The 20,839-nt window shown below is 40.4% G+C and overlaps 1 protein-coding gene across 1 annotated transcript in view; it reads right to left on the bottom strand.

Annotated features, from left to right (window-relative positions):
* The window catches only part of pdlim4 (PDZ and LIM domain 4), a 47,110-nt gene that overhangs the window by 20,474 nt on the left and 5,797 nt on the right, over positions 1 to 20,839 (bottom strand). The window contains exons 2-3 of the mRNA XM_034198490.1: positions 15,617 to 15,765; positions 6,952 to 7,033 (exon numbers count right to left, since the gene is read on the bottom strand). Of these exons, the coding sequence (XP_034054381.1) occupies positions 6,952 to 7,033; positions 15,617 to 15,765 (231 nt within the window). The remainder of the gene's footprint in view (positions 1 to 6,951; positions 7,034 to 15,616; positions 15,766 to 20,839) is intronic.

A 20,839-nucleotide genomic window follows, 5' to 3' on the forward strand; every position in this document is an offset into this window, starting at 1 on the left:
AATCCCCGTGAGTGTATTATATTACACCGCATGCAGTGGCTTGACAGTAAAGACATTTCATGTATGACTCCTAATCTGTACAAACATGACATGCGAAGGAGGACAGGTAATTGCACGCTGACATATATGGTGATAAAAGGGTAAGAAAAACATTCCTGTCTTTATTTACAATGCCCCAAATCACAATTTGTGCTAAAAAATCGGAACAAACAGACTCCCATATCCTTGATTTAGTTGAGGCAGAACAATATAGACATTGACTTCAGTGTTTTATAACCTGGACTCTATTTTCTCTTTATGGTAAGGACTTCAGAGAGGAATAAAACACTTTTCTCTACCCCCGTACACACTGTTGAAATCAGTTTAATAATCAGTTATGATCTTTAAGAACCTAAACTAAGCTTTCTGTACCCTAACAAAAAAAATCTCCTCATAGAACTGTTTCCTCCAACTTTCATTCTTTCATTAGTTCACTGTTGTTTTCCTGTCACCTCTTGTGATTTCCATATTTTGTCAAACACAGGCTCGTCAGTGGCCAAAGCAAACACTTCTAATGAGCGTACATTAACGGTGAGCAATTGCCCCAATAATTGACCAATTTCAAAGATTGTTGTCCTCATTAGTCACTTAGACACAAAAACATGGGAAAATAGGGTCCGGGCTTGAAAAACAAATAAGAAAGAACACAGGCAGCACTCAGAGGAAAAGTTATATGTGAATACCTTGAAGGCCAATGGACCCCTTCAAAATGCTTCTCCGGGTAGATTTCTCTGTTGTCAGCAGTAAGTATATGTTTTACAATTCTCACCCTCACACTCCTGCTTGACATTGTGAATACTTCTGTTTCAGCTGAACCCCCCTCCCTAACCATTCCTTTTGTCTTTTTTTCTCAACACTTTCTCTGGCCTCACATGCCTGTTGCAAAGATATTTGTTCTGGGTGGATGGCAGATTTATAAGGCAGCACATCTGGTGCTTGCCTTATAAAAATGCCAGTTTGGTAACATTCAGGACCTGTAAGTGCTTTCATGTTGGTCTAAAGGTATGGTGGCTTGGATTCCTTTTTCTAACAAAAATCAGCTGTAAGCCAACTGTCTCATTAAAAAGATTAATTCAACCTTTTCACTGCTGGACTACATATGGTTTAATTGAGATGTTGTTTTAAGGTAACAGTCACGTTCATTTAGTGAATGCCTTATTACCCTAATCCCCCTGGAAACCTTATCGTGTTTTACCAATGTAGTCAAAACAGTTTAGAGTTAATATGAGCAGCTGCCAGCTGCAGTTTTATGTCCAACAGAAACTCAACAACGGTTGAAAAAGACCATCTGTGAGATCATCTATTTTCTAATTTCTCTCTCTTGAGCATGGTTACTCTTTCATTTTCTCCCAAATCTTGACTGCATTCCTCCTGGCTTGGATGAAGAGAAACTTTGAAAGGTAAAAAAAAAAAAAAAGTAAAGGAGAGGAATGAGATCCAATCACAGACACTGCTTATGGGAACCGACGTTGTCTATAAGCACATTCTGGCTGTCATCCGATTTCACTGACCTGTTTTACAACGGTAACCAAGCATGGCTAATGGTTCAGGATGACCGATGTCCAAGAACGAAAGAAAGACAGAAAAGAGAAAGAAAGTTTGCTTTTTCATGCATGTTCATTCATCCCTGTGTAAGCCCTTACAAACTGCATTATGTTTATTAGGGTGCATTCAGCCAAGAGGCACCACGTTCCTCCATTTATCAACCTGACTGAATGTTACCCTGATTAATAAGAGCTTGAATAGGAGAAGACTACAGTTTAAGTTGAACCACAGATTGGTCAGGGAGGCTTACACCAACACACCAGGTGGAGGAGGGGCTGGGGAGGGGAACAAAAAGGTGGAGGACCCTAATTGAAATCATATGCCTGTCTTTAAGCGAGAACACACAAACACAAATTCATGATAACACTCACACACACATGCACAGCACCGCCTTCTTTTCTGCCTCCTGCATGGTTTAATCCCCCTGGACCTTCGAAATTAAGCTTTTCACATGGCGCTCTGCACCACTAACCAAACACAAACCAGCCCTTTATGGCTCCCTGGGCCTGGCCCTGGGTGCCTCTCTGGAGGGACAGACAAACAGGCTAGAGAGGAGGTAGCAGAGAGCTGACATGGGGGGGTTGGGGGAGAAAAACCGGAAAATGGTAGAGTTGTTGGGCTTCGGGCCATGAGCATGTCTGAGAGAAAACAAATGCTTAAGGCGCAAAGGATTTAGCATTTGAATCAATTTCAATGTCATGCATTTGATCAATTTCCAGCAGCTGTTTAGAAACTTTTACTTCCATGTTGACCGTACAAAGTCACTTCTGGGTTGAATTAAATTTGGTAAGATGTCTCCAATTACAGATGATGAAAAGACATCCTACTTTTGATCAAAATTCAATGTTTGAGTTTATTATTGTCCTGCAGGTCACCCTTGAAAAAGAGATCTTTTGATCTCAAGGGGCTTTCACCTGGTTAAATAAAGGCTACAAACAAACATTAACTGTCAGCAAGAAGTTTATTGGTGATAAGACCAATAAGTTCATGCAGTTTATTTAAGACATGTGTGTTACTTTGAACACTTTATAGTCTGGCAGAATAAGGTTACGTAAAAGTGGATGGTGCAACAGCAATACACTAAAATAACTTTCTTTGTTTTGGAATTTCCCAGTCTCAGTCCCTAAAAAACTCAGTATTTTCTTTTTTTAACCGTCAAACTGACTGAGTCTGGATGGCTGCAGTATTTTGGTCTTTCTTACCCAAGCAGAGTTGCTCTCAATGACCCCGTCCCCTCCTCAGCATGCTGACAGCCAAGCAGAGCAGAGAGGGCTCCATTAGGAAAATCAAAAGACTGATTTGGACATTTCTGGGGATTACTGGCTGATTGGTGAACACAAACAACCAAATAAGTGGGGTCAGAGGTCTGTGATCTAAAGGCCTGCTGTGTGAATTACGAGTATGAGATTCCCTGGCAGGGGATTGGAAAGCAGTGGACCTAGTAAACATATTTTTGCAACCAATGAGAATACTCTTTAATGGCCCCATATTGTTTTTGTATTAATGGTCTTTATTGTGTTTATCCAGTTTTGTACAAACTCTATCGTTCTAACTGGCCTTATTCACTATTGATCATTCCTATCCATAAATATGCATCTTAGAAAATTACGAAGGTTTACAACTTTGTACTATTTTGTGTTTTTAAAAAGGCAAATTATTCTCAATGACAGATATTGGAAAGTAACTGCCTTGTTCCATTCATAAAACTATTTTGTATCATGCACACATTTTTTATCTGAAGTAAAATTTAATTCCAAGCAGTGAAGGAATTACGGTCTATAAGTCATGCAACGACTCCATCTGTCAGCTCGTATTAAAGCTAGCTTCCAGAATTTGCCTTGAGCTGCCAGCTCCAGGGCTACATCTGGTGTGATCCAGACCTCTTAACTTCCGCATTGTGAGGCCTCATTCTTTCCACAGGGTCATAGTGCTCCACCACAATAGCTATCACTTTAATAATAGGGTAGCGGAAATTAATGGCATTCTGATACAGTAAACAAAAAAAATGCAGTTTGGCCTTAAATTGGACCAAAAGGCCATTCCTACCTACTTGAAACTGCCATTTAATAAAATGGAAGGCATTTCTTAGAAAACCTGAAATGGCAGTAAGTGGTGGTATCGTTTTACTTCTGAATAAAGTAGGAGTAGGACAGAAAGATGTACAATGAGATAACTATTCACAAGGCATAGAGGCATTTTCTTTCCAAATCGGTCTTTCTCATCGGAAAAAAGTTCCAATTTAAGACGATGAGGTGATGAGATTATGAAGGTTTCGGCAGATTATGTTTCAACAGTATATGTGCTAAAGCCACAAGACATTATTTCATCACGGTCATCTCGCAGAAACTGATGTAACTTCCATCTTGAAGTGATAATTCCGCTAACACTTTAATGCCGCTGAGGAAAATATTAGATGAACAATCAGAATCAGATGAGGTCAGGGGCTACTTAACAAGGCCTTGACACAACTCTCACAGCCAAAGAAGTGATGCAGAACCAACACATACCCTTACTTTTTTACTTACTGTGCGACACATCATCATTATCTCAACCTCCCACCCTCCGTTATCAAATTATTTCTATTTCAGGAAAGTTGTGTGTCACATCCAGTAGTCGGTGCTCAAAGGCATGAGGAAAGTTCTTTGGAAACACATCATACAGTTGCACTGAATACCCCAACACGTTGAACACCCTAAAGCAAAAACACTTGCATCAAGTCAAGTCATAGAGTCATACACTTGTAATGTATGCAGTTCCCTCAGTCTTTTATTAGAGTCTACCCTGTTCCCGAGGTGAAAGGAAACACCTCATAGCTTCCATGTGACACTTCCTGCTCAGAAGCTTATTCCCACAAGTGAGACTGGAATTTCCAGTCAATGAATAAAAAATGTAAAGGGAAATGATTAAAAAAAGAGAATGTCCTGAAGACTGGCGTCATTGGGTTCGTTACTACTCAGGAGCTGCTTATTGGGCTCTAGTGGTAGCATTCTGATGTAGAAAAAATATTGCAATGTTCTTAGTTAATGGGGTCAATCTAGAGATGAAAAACACCAATAAATGCCTGTGTAGGCCAAAAACAATGTGTGGTCATTTTCAAGTAGAATTGTTTTCTTTATAGCTACAAGCCCTGGTGTGACTCAGTTCTCACCCTGCTAGCCAAAGCATATTGAATCAGAGAGTGGATGACGGACAAACAAACCTTCAGGCCAGCATAACAAACAAAAAATGTCACTCATACAGTGATTTGATTCAGTAAATGTTTGCCTAGGCTGCCCAAAACTGGCTCATCATGAAGTCATTGTGGGCCAACCGTTTCACATAGTTCAATTTGGAGATGGTTCATCCGGCGTGAGAGAGGCCCCGGTGCATATATTGTTTCCATTGAGGAACAATTGGCATTGTTATGTGTCAGAGTAGAGAAAGAAAAAGAGAGCCTTGGTCTTTTATGCGACCCCGGGGAGCGGATGTTTCCTCTCTTCATGCACAGAAGAATCCACCTGAGCGTGGCGATAAAATGGCTCCGACTCTGTGGTTTCCAGTTGTCCAGGTTTGTTTCATTAAAAGAGACTTTAGGGAAAATTTTGAAGGCTTCAATGAGGGAGAAGGAAGGACTGGATAAGATGTTACAGAGATACAGTAGGCCAGACCTAGAGAAAAGTGCCTGAGAGACAGAATTACTCCTCTAGCGCAACCGAACAAAAAGTCCTCCTGTCGTGCACTTCAGTATTTGTATAAATAGTTGTGCTGATGGTTAATCTCTCTCACAAGTTTGTTATTTGCTTGTGTTAATCAAAGCAAGACCAGAGCTGGTGCTGAGATTATGAGATGAAGACTGGAGCAGAGTTACTGTTAAATGTATCAACATGCTCAAATGACACACATCTTCTTCTCTTTTTGTTTCTGGGTAGCCGAGAAAATATTTTATTCAATTCTAATTTTTGGTAACATGTTATCGGGTTAGTTTGTTCTTCTTTTAATCACAATAGGAAACGTGTCATTTCTGTGGCTATATAGTACAACATATACAATAGTGTGCGAGATATCATTTGATGGGAATTCTACTCTCACAGCCACAACAACAAAAGATGAATTGCATATGCTAAAGCTTCTTTGACTTTCATCTCTGCCACTGAAAACAATACTTTCCTGTAAGCAAGGCATCAAAACTCCCATTGACGAGTGGACAGATGGATTTCACTTAGCTCTTTGTGTGTCTGTTCCACCCTTTTGCAGACAAGGAGACCCTGCCACAGAGAGGGCTGAGAGACACGTCAGTCCAGACTTCACAACTTCCACAATACAATACATGACAAATGCACACCCGCATGTCGGAGCCACAATATGCTCATTGTTTGTCTGTTTCAGTCACAAAGTCTTCTCACACACACATACACACACACCTCCTATTCCCTCTGTGCTCAAAAAACCTGTTGGCTTGCCAGCACTGGAAAACTTGGGAAAGATCATCTGCTAGAGTTCATCATGCCTTTGACGTCCATTTGGCAGCTCGTACGAAGAAGAACAATCAAGATACTATTTCAAAACCATTCCAGTGAACAGTGGGACGCATTATCTCATTTATATCATGTGAATAATAGCGTACATGCAATTTAAGGATCGAGTGTTGTGGCTGTTTCCATGGATTCTGTTTGTGGTATAAACAGATTGAGAGGACTTGAGTCTCACACCCAGACACAGACCTGTACTTTAAAGTTATGACCCATGATCTGATTTATCCTCTCGTGGCTGATTCAGTACGTAGCAAAGGACCCTTACACAAAGCAGTAGATTTTGAAGGCTTAAAACCATGTTCAAAATAAATCAAACCAGTGAAATGTGTGCGACACAAGAAGCTACCTATAGCGTTTGAAACTGGTTGGTTAGTAGATATTCTTTTGAGCAGCATCAAACATGCATAGGAAAGTAAAACACGTAGAATATAATCAAATAATTTGCTGTAGCTGATATTTCATGAATAGTTACAGTGTAAGATCCTGTTCATACTGTAGGACCTAACCTTAATCCTAACTTTAAATATAATATATCACAACAAGAACCAGCAACCCATCTCTGTATGTTTCAAATATATATTTTACCTGATGTGTCTCCCCACAAGGCAAGAGACAATCAAACCTATACAAAAAAGTGACAAATCCAACTAAAGACGTCACCATCTTAACTAATGTGCAGGTTCTTTCTGTGTCTTTCTTTGGTCTGATGAGTAATTTAACATGTTTTCATCCGAGCCCTGAAACTCAGCCCAAAAAAAGCAGATGGGTTTTGATAGCATCCAAGTGGGGGTGAATATAAATGTGAAGCAACCATTGTTACTTGTGTTTTTATAAATCCAAAGTAAACAGTGTTTACCTGTGAGTCGGGCTCCATGTAAGGGCTTGTCTTGCCATCTTCACTAACTGTTGGCGACCACACTCTCTCTCCCGATCCAGACCTGAAAGACAATACCCATGAGAGAAAGAGAGAGTCAGATAAGTGTTCCGCCATCCAACACCCAAGTGTTGAGGCATTCAGTCGTTTATGTTGAAAAGTATGAATTTTCCTTTCCACAGAATATCCAGTGTATAAAGTGTCATTATTTCTGAGTGGGAATGTTTGAAAGGAAACTGGACAAAAAGGGAATGCCAAGACACATTTAACTTAAAGAATGACATTAAGCTGGGAAATATAATGACTTTGGCTTCACAGTCGTTTGATGATCGAATTGTATTGAGTTTCAAGATATTAATTTCACGTTATCCTACTGCTGTACCCTTTATGTGCAGAAAAGACTAATCTCTGCAGATAAAAAAAAATCATATACTGCACTCGTATTTCCATTTGTGTGTGTGTGTGTGTGTGTGTGTGTGTGTGTGTGTGTGAATTTGGATTTGTACATTTGGCAGGTATTCACATTAGGAATGGGATACAGCTCATTCTGGCCTCCTCCCACTGGTACAAAGATAAAATCCTCATCACATCATAACTCAATGGTACGAACTATCAAATGTTTGGAAAAACACATTGCATTTTGGGCCATGATTTTTCAAAAGGAGTGATAACTGAATTACTAGTATCTAAAGCTTCCCCACTTCTGTTCGGAGAACAAGTGATTGACTCCAGTTGCATTTCCCTACAAGAAACGACATGACGTACTGACTGGCAGAAATGATAAAACATTATTTACAGCACTGCTGAATGGGCCAAGTGTGCATTCATAAGCAGGGACCAACATCTTTTATTTCCCATGCTGATAAAACATTGCAATAAATCTTCAGTGGCATCACTCAACGCTTCACTTGCAATATGTTTTCACTTTCAAGTTATGTGTTAAAGTAATGGCAGTTTACATGCCATATCAACAAAAAAGATCTGAGGGGAATTCTTTGGTTCGACGGGTTGGGTGGCTTTTGTATCTATGGTGTTGGCTCAGCAGTGGGAAAGCATCCAACTTCCAAAAGAGTAACACCAGGACATCATGCAGATCAACTAAAGGACACTGCAGCTACCCTCTATTCTTTCACACTTCCACCCACAGGACATGAATATTAACTGTGAGTGTGTTGCATGGATCCATGGACCCCACAGTGAGGGTGGATTGACGTCTGAAGAGGTGAGGTCATCAGGCTGCAGCTGGCACAGCGTTGGCTGAGCTGAGGCAATGCTTCAGATATGAACCGCGGAGGTGTTGCTATCAAGGACACTCTTATGAGGCGACGAGTGTCTGGCAGACTGCATGGGCTGACATGCCCCTCCAACGCCAGAAATCCGACATGTTCTCAGATTGTTTGGTTTCGATAGTTACCGCACAAACAGCCCATTGAAACGAGTAAATGCTCAGTATTAAATGGCCTATTTGAATTGACATTTCAGAAGTGCGAAACAGAAAACATGGAATTTTTGCATTCATCCATCTAAATGGAGATTTAAATGGATACGCATAGGTGGAAACTGTGAGAGGCAGACCAGCTTGGGATTTACAGTGTTACACTGTTGCATTCATTAGGTCATTCTGAAGAGGGATGTCAGTAATGTTGTTATGATTAATTCCACTTGCTACGTGACTGCTAAGCCTCTTGGCTGCGATTTCAGTTATAAGGCTTCATGTTTACAACTGGATGTCACACTGTAAATATTGAGCAATGGACATAATCAAGTATTTTAAATGTAATGTAGCATTAGTACAGCAAAGAAACATTTTCTTGCACACCATTTTGGATAAGGACAATTAACCGTATTGTTTTTTTGTTTACCGCTTTAGCGTGTTGTTACGTATTGAGTCAGTATGTGAGGAATCAGGATCCAGCTATTGCTTTACATTCATCAACCCGTGGATCATCACTAACTTTTTTTTTCTTCTCTTCTTTGCTTTTTAATTTCCTCTGTCTGTTTTTATAAGATCCAAGGTGAAAATCGAGCCTGAGCCATAAAACACCCTCCTAGCTTTTTTCGAATTGAATGATCAATTTGCCATATTTACTTGTACCTCCTCTGTTTAGGTGCACTTTCTTAATACATTTTCAAAATGATAAATAGGATAGGAATGAGTAGTTCCAGACTCATTCCTTAAGTGTTGTCTTTGATTTTCATCCAGCATCTGCTTTGAACTGTATAGTTCAGATTTGAACATTATTGAATACAGATAAATGGAAAGAAAAGTGGAAGACAAAGAAAACTCATAGACCACACGTTTCTGAAATATAGATCCACATGTTCTTATATTGTTAAGTTACTTGGTTTTTGTTTTCAAATGGTCACAGTTATCATCATAAGGAACTTCAAAAAGCAAGGACATGATTTAAAAGATCACATAATATTGGCCATAAAAGTACTGTTAGGATTATAAAAAGAAAGGAAAAAAACTACCAATGTCAGAAGTCTGAATAAGAACAGGAAAATAGACAAAATCAAGGGGAAACAAAGAAAAACAACACATGCAGAGACGGAAGAGAACATAGAAAGTCTCAGGTCATCAGAACCACTTTCCTATTCTTTCCTATGGTCATATTTTCCCTTGCCTGACCTCCCCCCGTCAGGTTTAATTTCCTGATCGGGGATATCTGGTTTTTAAAGTGGTGGACGAGTTTACTTTGGCTGCAGAGGATCACCATATTCGAGGAGGAGCATGAGACAAGGCTATAAAACAAAATGTCCTCAAATTAAGATGCGGCTGATCACTGAACATTTCAGGGTTCACCGAAGAGTCTTGCCCCGATGCCTCGCTCTGTAAAACCCATCAGAAAAAATATGGTTTTCTATTATACGTTACCAACACTGGAGGAGTTCCTTTGTTATTTTGTTATGTGAGAAGAGTCTAAATGTTTTCTCCCCTGAGATTCAAGGTAGATAACCTCCTTTTAAAGAGGATGGGGGTCTGATCTGAACACTTTTGGGGTGTCACTTGAAAAGACCGCCATCTGGGAAATGACAAGATCGATGCAAGTGAGCAAGAGGGAGGTTTGTGGTGTCCCCCATCCTCACAGCCTCTCAAACTCTATTGATGGTTCACCACAAAAGAAAGAGACCTTGGGAGAGCGTGAGAGGAATGATGCGATGAAGGGATGATGAAGGGGAATCCAGTGAAGCTTGTAGTGGAGCGCTGTGAGTGTGTGTATTTATTTTTGTCTTCATCGCAGCTGGAGTCCTGTGTTCCTTTGGTCCCATGCAGCCTCGTGCATAATTCCTCAACTGTGAGTAACAGGTCTGAGAGTCAAAGAAAGGCAGCAGGGGCAAGTCTTCAGAGGTCTTTTCTCGGCTTGTTTTCTCTGATTTCACATTATGCTCTGCCTTTGTTTTGCTATGATTCATAATGATTCATTTAAATCCAAATTACCTAATGCAAAGGTTGATTTAAACAGAAAAACGGCTAGTTTCCTATTACAATTTTCTTGTTCTTCTGTGGCCCCAATAAAATGGATGTTCATGTATATTTTTTCACGTGCATTCTTTTTCAGTAGAAAGCATACATTTCGATACAAAAAGGTCCTATCCCGACTAACCAGGAATTTGTTTCTGAAAGCTGCTTTTTTCTAAATGTCATTGTCAGTGATTTGAGTGGCACAAATGTCTCCAATAACTGGATTAGCAGCAAAACTATATGTCTGTGTTAACATGTTTCTGTGTTATTTGGGGTGAACTGGCCCTTTTAACTATAACCATCTGCATATCCATCTGACCTGAAGCTAATCCTACATTTTCCTTTCAACAGTGAGTTAAACTGAAACAAACACAGCAGGGTGTCCTTCCTTCATATGAACAAGACACACAGCCAGAGTAACACACACAGCTCAGACAACATGACTCATTTCTCAGCACATTTAACTTGCCACCCCAGCATGATGCTTTCCGAACTGCCTGACCAGCGGTGGAAACGCATCCAAACCGCCATCATCTGTCTCTCAGGCCTCTAAACCACATGGCCTTCTCCAATAGGCTCTGGCAAACGTAGGGAAACAGCAGGGAGGTGAAGGCAGGTTGGAAGAGAGCGAGATGAAGGGAGATATAAAAAAGACATTATGCATTAGTGAAGGAATTAGGTTTGGACAAATCATGGAAGAATGGTTGATGGAGAAATCAAAGGATGAGCATGAAAAGAACAACAAGGAGGAAATAGGGGAGAAAAGGTTTCTACCACAGCTGGTTCACATGCTCAAAGACTAAGTTTAGGTCCGAGTAAATAAAGGACAAGCAAAGCAGACATGACACAGTCGGACAGTCCATTGTGTGTCTGTCCGGGTCCTCTGATATTACAGTGAACTTGGATAGTGTACGTGTCTGTGGTGGGGGTGGCGGACATTTTTCCTTCTCAGCGAGATGACACAGCTCTATTTAATAACTGAAGCCAAGAACTTACAGAAACTAGCAAGGGTGTTTCACCTCACAGTGGAGCATTGACAGGCTTGGATCAGTAGAAGGCCTGATGGAAATGGAAAGCTGTGGTAAATCGGCGGTGACCTCAGAGCACTTTCTTTCTGTTTGCCTCTCCTTGTCTTTCTTTCTCTGTTTTTTCCCCAATTAACGCGTTTCCTTTATCTTCTAATCCTTCTCGTAACTTGGTTGATTTATTTACAGACCAAGAATACAAGAGTCATTGTTTAATGTACCATACTTTCCATTTTCTGCATCAATTGTCTTCTTTGGCGGTACATGGATAGATGAAAGTCTGACTATGATACGATCATTTGCTATGGCCTTCTTCGCCACCAAATTTCAACAAAACTGAACTCTGGTGGCAGATAGAGACCTCTCTATAATCATGGAAGGAACACCAACGCAAAATAAAAAACGCATTTATTTTGGAAGAATTGTCTTTGAGAACTAAATGTCCTTTGTTTTGCATGTAATAACCACAAAAGTCAACATCATAGTGGCGCAAGAAGGAAAGGACAGGCGACATCATAGTCAGTAGAAATAATTGCCTGTAAATTACACAAAAATAAGAAAATCCGGGAGAACTGACATATATGACAGTATATGAGAATTTGAAAGGTGAAATGTTCCTCAAATGACCGCATTCATGGGGAAAAAACTACAGCTGCAGGGCTGAATTTTAATGAAGCTTATTTTTTTCAAATGTAGCTTTCAAAAGCTTCCTTGGGCACCAACTTCAGATGTGGAGCACTTTTCAAAATGCCCGGTAATAGGAGTTATGAAAAAATGGGGGTTGTGAAGTAATAAATGCAAAGACATTACAAAGGAACATTATTGTGTTATACAAGACCTCAAGCTCAGATGCAGCCAGTATACTGTAATTTTGGTTCTCAGCAGACATGTAGACTCATATATTTGTCTATCGGCAGCAACACAAAATTATAGGTCTCCCGTTTCTCCCTCTACGACTCTGCGTCTGTTTCGAGTGCTTTATGGCCTACGCTTTTAATGGAGGGCTGAGAAGTGGTGACCTCTAAAATATTATTTTCTAGTGATTCAACATGAGTTCTTTGAGTCACTCCCAACTTTTTTTCTCTTTTAGTTTACTAAATTATTTCCACAACTGAGGGGTGTTTCCAATAAAAATTAATCTCCTTCAATAAATAACCTAAGTACTCGTATTTTTCAAACGAATAGGAGATCCCCATTCTATGGATTTTAAATGGAGAACATACTGCCTTAATGAGGGCAACATTTTCAAGGTTTTGAAAATGTAAAAACCTACCTTAGAGTTGCTTTGTATTGTGCCGTTTTTATTTCAATATTTGAATCGTGTTTTAGTGGTTAATAAGTAGAGGCCAAAACCATGACCTATTTCATCCTGTTGGTGAAGGTTGAGGTTATTAGGGTGGCTTTTGTTTGTCTGCCTTGTCATAGTGACCGTTGCCGTTTATTATCTCAACTTCCTGTGCAGCTTTATTCCTGCCAAAAGCTACCTCACACTGGATGTTAAAGACACCCAATGTAACACTTTAATCCCCAGGCTATGGATTGAACAGAATTGGAATGAGTTTGAACCTATAAACAGCCTGAAATGTATATTTGACTTGAAGTGTCTGTGAGAAAGTCTTGTTTCTTTATCTTGTGTTTTCATAGTGTCCGGTAGGGATATTCTATTAATATTCACTTTATTTCAAAACTTGTGGTGATGCAAGTCCCCTATCTCAGGGAAAGAAATTCAACTATTGCTTCACTGTGTTGTCTGGGTAATTGAATTTCCAGCAATGTACCCAGCAGAAAATGTTGGCAGTAAACCAGCAGTCGAGGCAGAGAAGAGCCCATGTGGATTTCTCACTTAGTCACTCTGGTTCACCGTTCCTCTATTTGGCTTTGACTTCTTTGTCTTGCTCTCTTTCCACCATTGTTGTTTTTGTCTTTTCTCATAATCCACACCTTCAAGCCATGCCTTTATTCAACTCCTATCTGTCTGCTAGCCTAAAACGTCATATCCATTTTTTAAAGTCTTGTTTTTCTTCTCCTTGAACCCCTGTTGCCCTGCCCTTCACCAGCAGTTCATTTCAGCTCAGCGCTCTGGAGCCAAAGGTGCATGCCTATCTCTCAGACACGCCTTACCCTGCTCCTGTCCAGCGGCAGGGCAGTTCAGACTATAATTATTCAAGCAATAAACTGTGGAAAGGTCACATACCAGCAGATAACCTTGTTTTGCGTCTGCTGTGTTGCTATCTCATCAGTTTCGATGGAAAATTAAGGGGGGTTGATGAACAACATGACTGTCTGGTGGTTTACTTGTGGTTATTTAATTTAATCACACTAAATTACATGCTGTAATGTCTCCAACAATGTTGACTTCTTAAAGGAAGATTGCAGCCGAAGTTAAGGTGCAAGGGGTTATGTGAGGGAGTTCCTTTTTTTGTGGTCATGCAGCTACAGAAGAGCTTCCCCAGTCTTTGCGCTGAATACTACTTCATGTATCCTTAAATAAATTAACCATCCCTATGTGGATAAACCACTTAACGCTCAGCTTGATATATGGATGGATGGCTTCTACTACAGTCTGTGGGGAAAGGGACGTCTGTTGCATGCTAGAGTGCATACTATAAAGCACAAACACAGTGGAAAGAAAGGAGAGAGAGAAAAGTGCTTCTCTGTCTGAATGTAGGTTCCTGCAGCATGTGTGAAGCTTTGCTTATCCGACAGGTCAGATTACTCCGGGATTTATTCTTATTTCCACCGCATCTGCAAGTCAACATGGTGCTCCTAACCGTTACAGGAAAGAGACCGTGTTGTCTGCTGCCCTAAAAGGAGAGAGCTGAGGCACCATTTGGCTAAACCACACTGTGTTCTTCATCTGAGAGGACGGGATTCAGAGGTTGCCAGATTTGCTCTGCACTTTCCAGTAGGCTGGCTACACTAACCATCTAATAGAAATGTGGGAAGCAACTGACATTTCAGTTTTTCCTTGGTTATCCCCCCTCCCCTCTCTCTGTCATTAACTGTTTAGATGGATGATTTCCTGTTGACAGAAACATGTTGCTTCTGTCCTTCGCTTTAGGCCGAATCATCCATCCTTACATAGGCTAAGAAATATTTTGAGGAGTTAATTTTCCAGCCTCATGTCCTGGCAAAATGAGCAACATCGACCTGTGAAGTCCATTTCAAAAAGGTCACTGTGTGACTCACTGTATGCGCAAGCCTCATTTACTTTGACAGCGTTCTATAGGAGCAGAGAGTGATTCGTTTAAACCGTCGTAAACCTGTCATCTGTCCGTATGACTCCACTGTACCAAGCTGAGCAATCGACCCTGAAATAGAAACAATGTGTTCCTGGACCACAGGCAGTAAATCACCTTTGTCACAAAAACGTTTTTCCCAAAACTTGCAGTTAATGAGCTTCAAAACTAAAACCAAAAGCAGCCACTGCTGACAAAAAAGGGACGACCGTTGACTCAGTGACTAATGTTGGAATCATTTACTGATTTCCAATTATTCCGAACATCAAAATTCCCATCAGTCTTCATCTGTGGAAAACTGGCTTCATGTACAGTTTGTCACATATTCTAAAGAAGCAAGCGCCTTTAAATTACAGGTCTGCAAGCAATTACATTAGACATACAATAGACTACATGCTTGTCACATAGTAAACTAAATACATCATCATTATTGGTATGTGTGTGGCCTTCCGTATAATTATTACAACAATTGACTGTGGGAGCATTGTCAGTTCAGATTTTTACTCCACACATTATTTTTTCATGTTAAATATTATTTACCCACAATGCAATGCAGGCAGTTCAGACAATTTAATTGTGTAATGGAAACAGGGGCTATTGTAGCCCTGAGCTCAGAGGTATTTCAAACGGCAAAAAAAGGATTTATAAGTGCTTTCAAATCATTTAAAAAAGACCCAAATGTGTAAAATCTGTTGAACTCCCCTTTAAGGTCAACAAAAAAAAAGATGTTGATCATTATGATTCAAACTGAGGTATAAAAGTAGAAGCTTTTTGCGCCTATATGGATCCATGTCTACTGCCAGCATAAGGGGGTTTGTGGTGCAACAGCAACAACATAATGAAATCTACACATTCTGTAGGTTGGTATAAGGGTTTCATCAGATGACTAATGCTCTCTAAGGACAGTCTTGTGTTACCTGATATTGAGTGTGAGCTGCTGAGTGCAGGTTTTGATCCTGTTCTGAGCCTCCATGTGTGACATGAGCTCCGTGCTGTCGCCATTGATGGCCAAGATGGTGTCGCCTGGACACAGGTCGCCCTGGGCCGCCTTGCTGCCTGGTGTTACCTACAGGAATCATTCACCCACACACACAGCAATCCAAGCACACCCAAGAAAAAGAAAAAGAAAGAGCCGTTATAAGTGGTGTCAAACTGTCAGGAAGAAATAAAAACAAGAAAAGAGTATTAGCGTGGGAGTGTCGACACAGTGGCCAAATACAACAAAAAGCAGCTCTCTTTTGATTTATGTGATATTGCCTTGGGCAGCACTCTAGGTTTACATTTTCAAAAGCCAGCAGCGACACTCAGAAGTGTGAAGCCACTCAGAGTTTGAAGGCGGTGAAATGTCTGGAAAGAACTGGAACTTTTTTTACACGCCTGGTCTTTGAAATTCAGTAAAAAATGATTTGCGTTCACTCAGCAATTGCATCAGCCTGAATCTCTGGTGGATATTTACGTAAGCTAACAGAGTTTGCATGAAGGAACTTTGAACCTGTCTCTTGCGGCTTTCACACCAGCGCTTTTTCCCTTTCTAGCTCCGAGCAAGAAGAGCTTTTCTGGTTCAGCTCCGGTTTCCCTTTTCTGCTCCCGCTCTGTTCACACCGCCCAGCACCCGACTGGTGCTGCCGCTGCTGCGTCTTGACGTCACCGTTTACATCGCTGATTTGCTCCCCAACGGCATTACGGCGCTCACAACAACGGGGAACTGCGTCGGGTCGATGATCGTGTTGCTTTTAATCACACGAAGCCAGAATACATTGAATAACGACTTCTCCAACCTTATGCTTTTCTCCAGAGTGCCGTGGTTCATTGTTTATTAATGTGTTTCTGCAGCATTTACCGACCGCTGCTCTTCCACGGGAGTTTATTCTCCTCCGTTAGCTCCCGGTTAGCTCACACTGCAGCGGCCGCTCTAAAGTATTCACTGTCCGACTCACACAAGCAGCTGATACATATCCCCAGTTCCCCTTAGCCTAAGTGAATGTGTGTCAGTCTGAATTGACGTTGTTTGGTATCACAACGCTGTTATGAAAGTTTCTCTGGTATAAAATGGGTGATGTTAGCATAGCAACCGAAGCTAAACTGACTACTTGCTATCGCTATCCTATTGTGGCATAAACCGTTTTCTACAGGCACATTTTACCGGCGTATTTTTATTATGATTCTACTTGTGATAGTCGGACACGACAACCTGTGCAGCCCATGTATTGATTCCATCCGATAGCTGCTATAATACAAAACAAAACGTCTGCCTCTCTCCACAATGATCAATAACAGTGAACGGATGGTCAAAGTAAGGTACAAATAAACAGAATCACACGAAGCCTGGTTAGTGTTGCCTGACTTTATAAAGTGTGTTTATAAGCACTACTGCTTGTAGGCAGGCATGACAGTCGACCCATGTTCAGGGGAGGTGGGTTTAGTTTCCTGCACGCCTCGGCGTAAGAGAGACGTAAGCGACGCCACCTCTTAGCTCCGAAGCTCTTGCCTCTAGACCGACAATTTTTTGGAGCTGGAAGTGAACCGGATTCCGGAGCTAAGAGCCGGCGCCACTGCGGTGTGAACAGGAAAAACCGGCGCTTTTCAGGCTCCAGCTCCGAGCCGGAGCTGAAAAAGCGCTGGTTTTTCATTTACAAACATTTGCTCAATAAGTTCTTTAAGCTTTCTCTGATTTCTCACTTGGCCTGTATTGATGCATAAGTCCACATCGCTTTAATTTGGAAGATTATCTTTGAGCCCCTGGACAGTAAGCAGGTTTCTTTCTGTGATTTCTTATTCCAGAAACCCACTCAAAAGTCTGTGGACAATTCAAGCCATCAAATAAGGCAAAGGCGGGAGTAGGAACTGGTAATACGGGAACACACACATACCCGCACACTAAGCAACATCTGATAACAATTTTCCATTATTACACACACAAATGTCGTGGCTATTTCCAGGCCTGCCTCTGATAGTTGGTTTTGGCTGACACAAATAACGTGAAAAGACCCATTAAATTCCATTGTCACACCAACATATCCACAGTGAAACAGTCCCTATCATATGGCAGCAAGCTGCAAAGAAGGATACTCTGACAGCAAAAAAACTAAAATGTAATAAAATGCCAACATTTGTCATCACGTCATCGTTCTTCTCTGTACACCCAATGTGCTGTGAAACTATGACGTGGATTCGTTTTCCATATTCCATTTCCATATTATTTATTCACAATTTAAAGTGAGGAGATTTTCGGCAGCTGGATGCAATTGCTGTAGTCACATTGTTTTTAGGAGGAATTTTAAGCAATAGTCTATGACATTTTACTACCGCCTAACTAAGAGTAGGCAAATTGAAAAAGCGCAATAGTTATTCAGTATTCATTTCCTGTTTACAATGCCTTGAGTAAGATTTATAAATCTAGCAGCGGCAACAGCTGTCGGCAGCTGGCAAGAGTACCTGGCTGAAATTGCAAAGACAAGAGATGCACCTACAAGAAGAGCAACAACTATTTTCCTTATCGAATTAATCGAATAAAGTTCTGATTATTTAGTAGATTAATTATATTGTATATAATGGTAAAAAAAATAATTATATTTTAAGATTGCTTTTTTCCAACAATCAAGAAAAACTCATTTTAATTGTATACTACAGAAAAAAAACTGAAAATAATCAAAAGTCACATATATTTCTGCTTTAAAATATTGATGACTTGATTATTGTAGTTGTAGATTAATATTTTGTTCGACACATGAATTGTTTAATTGAGAAACAGATACAACAACAAAAAAGAAATCTCAAAAATCCTGACAACGTAGGATGGATTCCAGCACTTTGTAACATGCCAAAGAGCTAAAAGGCTAAAATGACTACCTGTACCCATAACCACACAGGGAACAGAGCATTTAGGAAGATTTTCAAGTTAATGAACAACTAACATGTCAAGTGTCAGTGATTCATCTTTGTCTTGTCATCCAAGTTTCTACGTGGATACCTTTCTGTGACCCCACAACATCTTGATATTACATTGACAGCTGTGCATTGAGATGTATTGTTTTTGGAAAACTTACTTCTCTTACAGACAAAAGTAATCTTAGATAAATTAGGATATGATTGCCTGGAATGATAAACAGCACCCAGAAAGAGAGAAAATATCAGTTTGTGCAAGACAAGCAGCTTTACTAACTTGGGAAGAGTATGTTAAGAGCAAAGGCACACAAGTTCACGCTCCATCAAGCACTAATAGCGGAGTCGTGTGGTTCAGATGTGGAATTCCTAATTTACAGCCTCTGACCGCCCAAATGTCCCTGACTCAGTTCCGGTAAACTCAGAGGTCAGGGGCCTTGTGGGAAATGTGTAATGTGTACTTGAATTACGGAGAAAGTAAAGTAACTTTATTGATGCGATGCAATGTTGGAAATCGAACATAAACCACAATATTGAGCAGGAATTATTGTAAGGAAAATTACAGATGGAGTCTTTTAAAAAGTCAAAAGCATAAATGTAACGGATTCAGTTCCATTGTTGACATTCACTAACTAGAGGTTATAGTTTACCCAAAACTAATCTGCACAACCTTCCTGGTGAGAACGCATTTATGATGTGGAATGTGTGTGTGTGTGTGTGTGTGTGTGTGTCTTGGGTTTGTGCCTGTGCTGTGTCATAGTGGACCGAATGTCATGCACCCCAAAACACACACAAGCAAGAGTGAGTTATACCACCTCAGGGTCAGACCATGAGTAGTGCATGAATCACACACACACACACTAACACACACACCCACATTCAATGATATGCAAAGTGCTACAATGGCAAGACTGAGGTCGTCACTAGAGGACAAAGCATTCCTGCCTGCAAGGAAATGTAAGTAGGCAGAGTTACGTGCTCCACATAATTATAATCTGCTATATATACACTGCAGATGTAAAGTGATGTAATGGTTGAACTCAGAGATCTACAGTATGTTTTACTCTATGGCATGGGCAAGTGGCTTTAAGTTACCACACAAACATGTTATTTTAGTCTTCATTCATACTCACATGAAACCATTGGTAACAACACCTGAGTGATTCACTTCTACTCTCCATGTTGTTGGATATAATGACAGTACAAGTCAAAAATAACAGATGAAGTCTGTCTTAAAAAAAGGACTTATCCATGGGATAATAAAGTGTTATCTTGGCAGAGGCAGAAGATGGAACTGAAACTTTGGTGAATAATTGTGAAGTGGTTTCTAAACCACTATGGGTGTGGAAGGGGAACAAAAAGACAATAAATTCAACAAAATGATCAAACTTTGCTGGAAATAGCAACTTCATATGAGATCGTTTGGTATGAAATCAATTCCATTTTCACCTGCTAGACCACTTTTTTGCAGCAGATATTTGTGGAATTTGATCAAAACAACAAAAAGGGATGTTCTTTGTTTCTCTGACACTATAAAAGTTGCAATGGTGAAAAATGGTGCTCATTTGTGATGAGGTCACATAAGATCAAGACCAAGAAGGATTTAATGGTGATGGTGTGGAAAGCAACTTTACTGGTTGTTGGGCAATCCAAAACAGACACACAGTTTCCATAAGGGGGCTGCTCCACATGCAGTGACAAAGTTAATTGCTAACAGATAGCGCGGTTAGCAAATGACAGCCTCATGTCACAAAGATTCATCCTGTGGCACGCTGAGGCCTGAGTGTGTGCTACAGTGTGGTTTCACTGTGGGCGCTCATGTTTTTCTGTTTGTTTGAGCATGAACGAGAGACCGCAAGGAAAATAATGAAGGTGTGTGATGGTTATAGTGTATAGCACTATACGTGATGCATTAACATTTATGCCGTAGAGTATTCTCTTGTATCATCATCCTGGCTGAAATCAATGACAAATCTAACTTTGGAGGTTCTTGACTTTAATAGTTACACAGTTTGACCCAGGATGGCAAAACTCCCAGCTTCTGGTCTGCATACACATATTAAAATGACCACAGTCACTTTAAAATTAGATAATTATAAACTCTTGTAATTCTAGAAAAAGTCATAAAGCTGTGAAAAAAAAACATTACTTCCAATCTTTTCCTCATGCATGTGAATCCCACAGAGAAGCTAATGCTGGGCGGGAGCACTGAGTCTCAGTAACACAGAGAATAATTGCTGGCAATGTGTCAAGAGCCT

Source organism: Gymnodraco acuticeps, unplaced genomic scaffold (assembly GCF_902827175.1).
Source record: "Gymnodraco acuticeps unplaced genomic scaffold, fGymAcu1.1, whole genome shotgun sequence".
Classification (NCBI taxonomy): Eukaryota; Metazoa; Chordata; class Actinopteri; order Perciformes; family Bathydraconidae; genus Gymnodraco; species Gymnodraco acuticeps.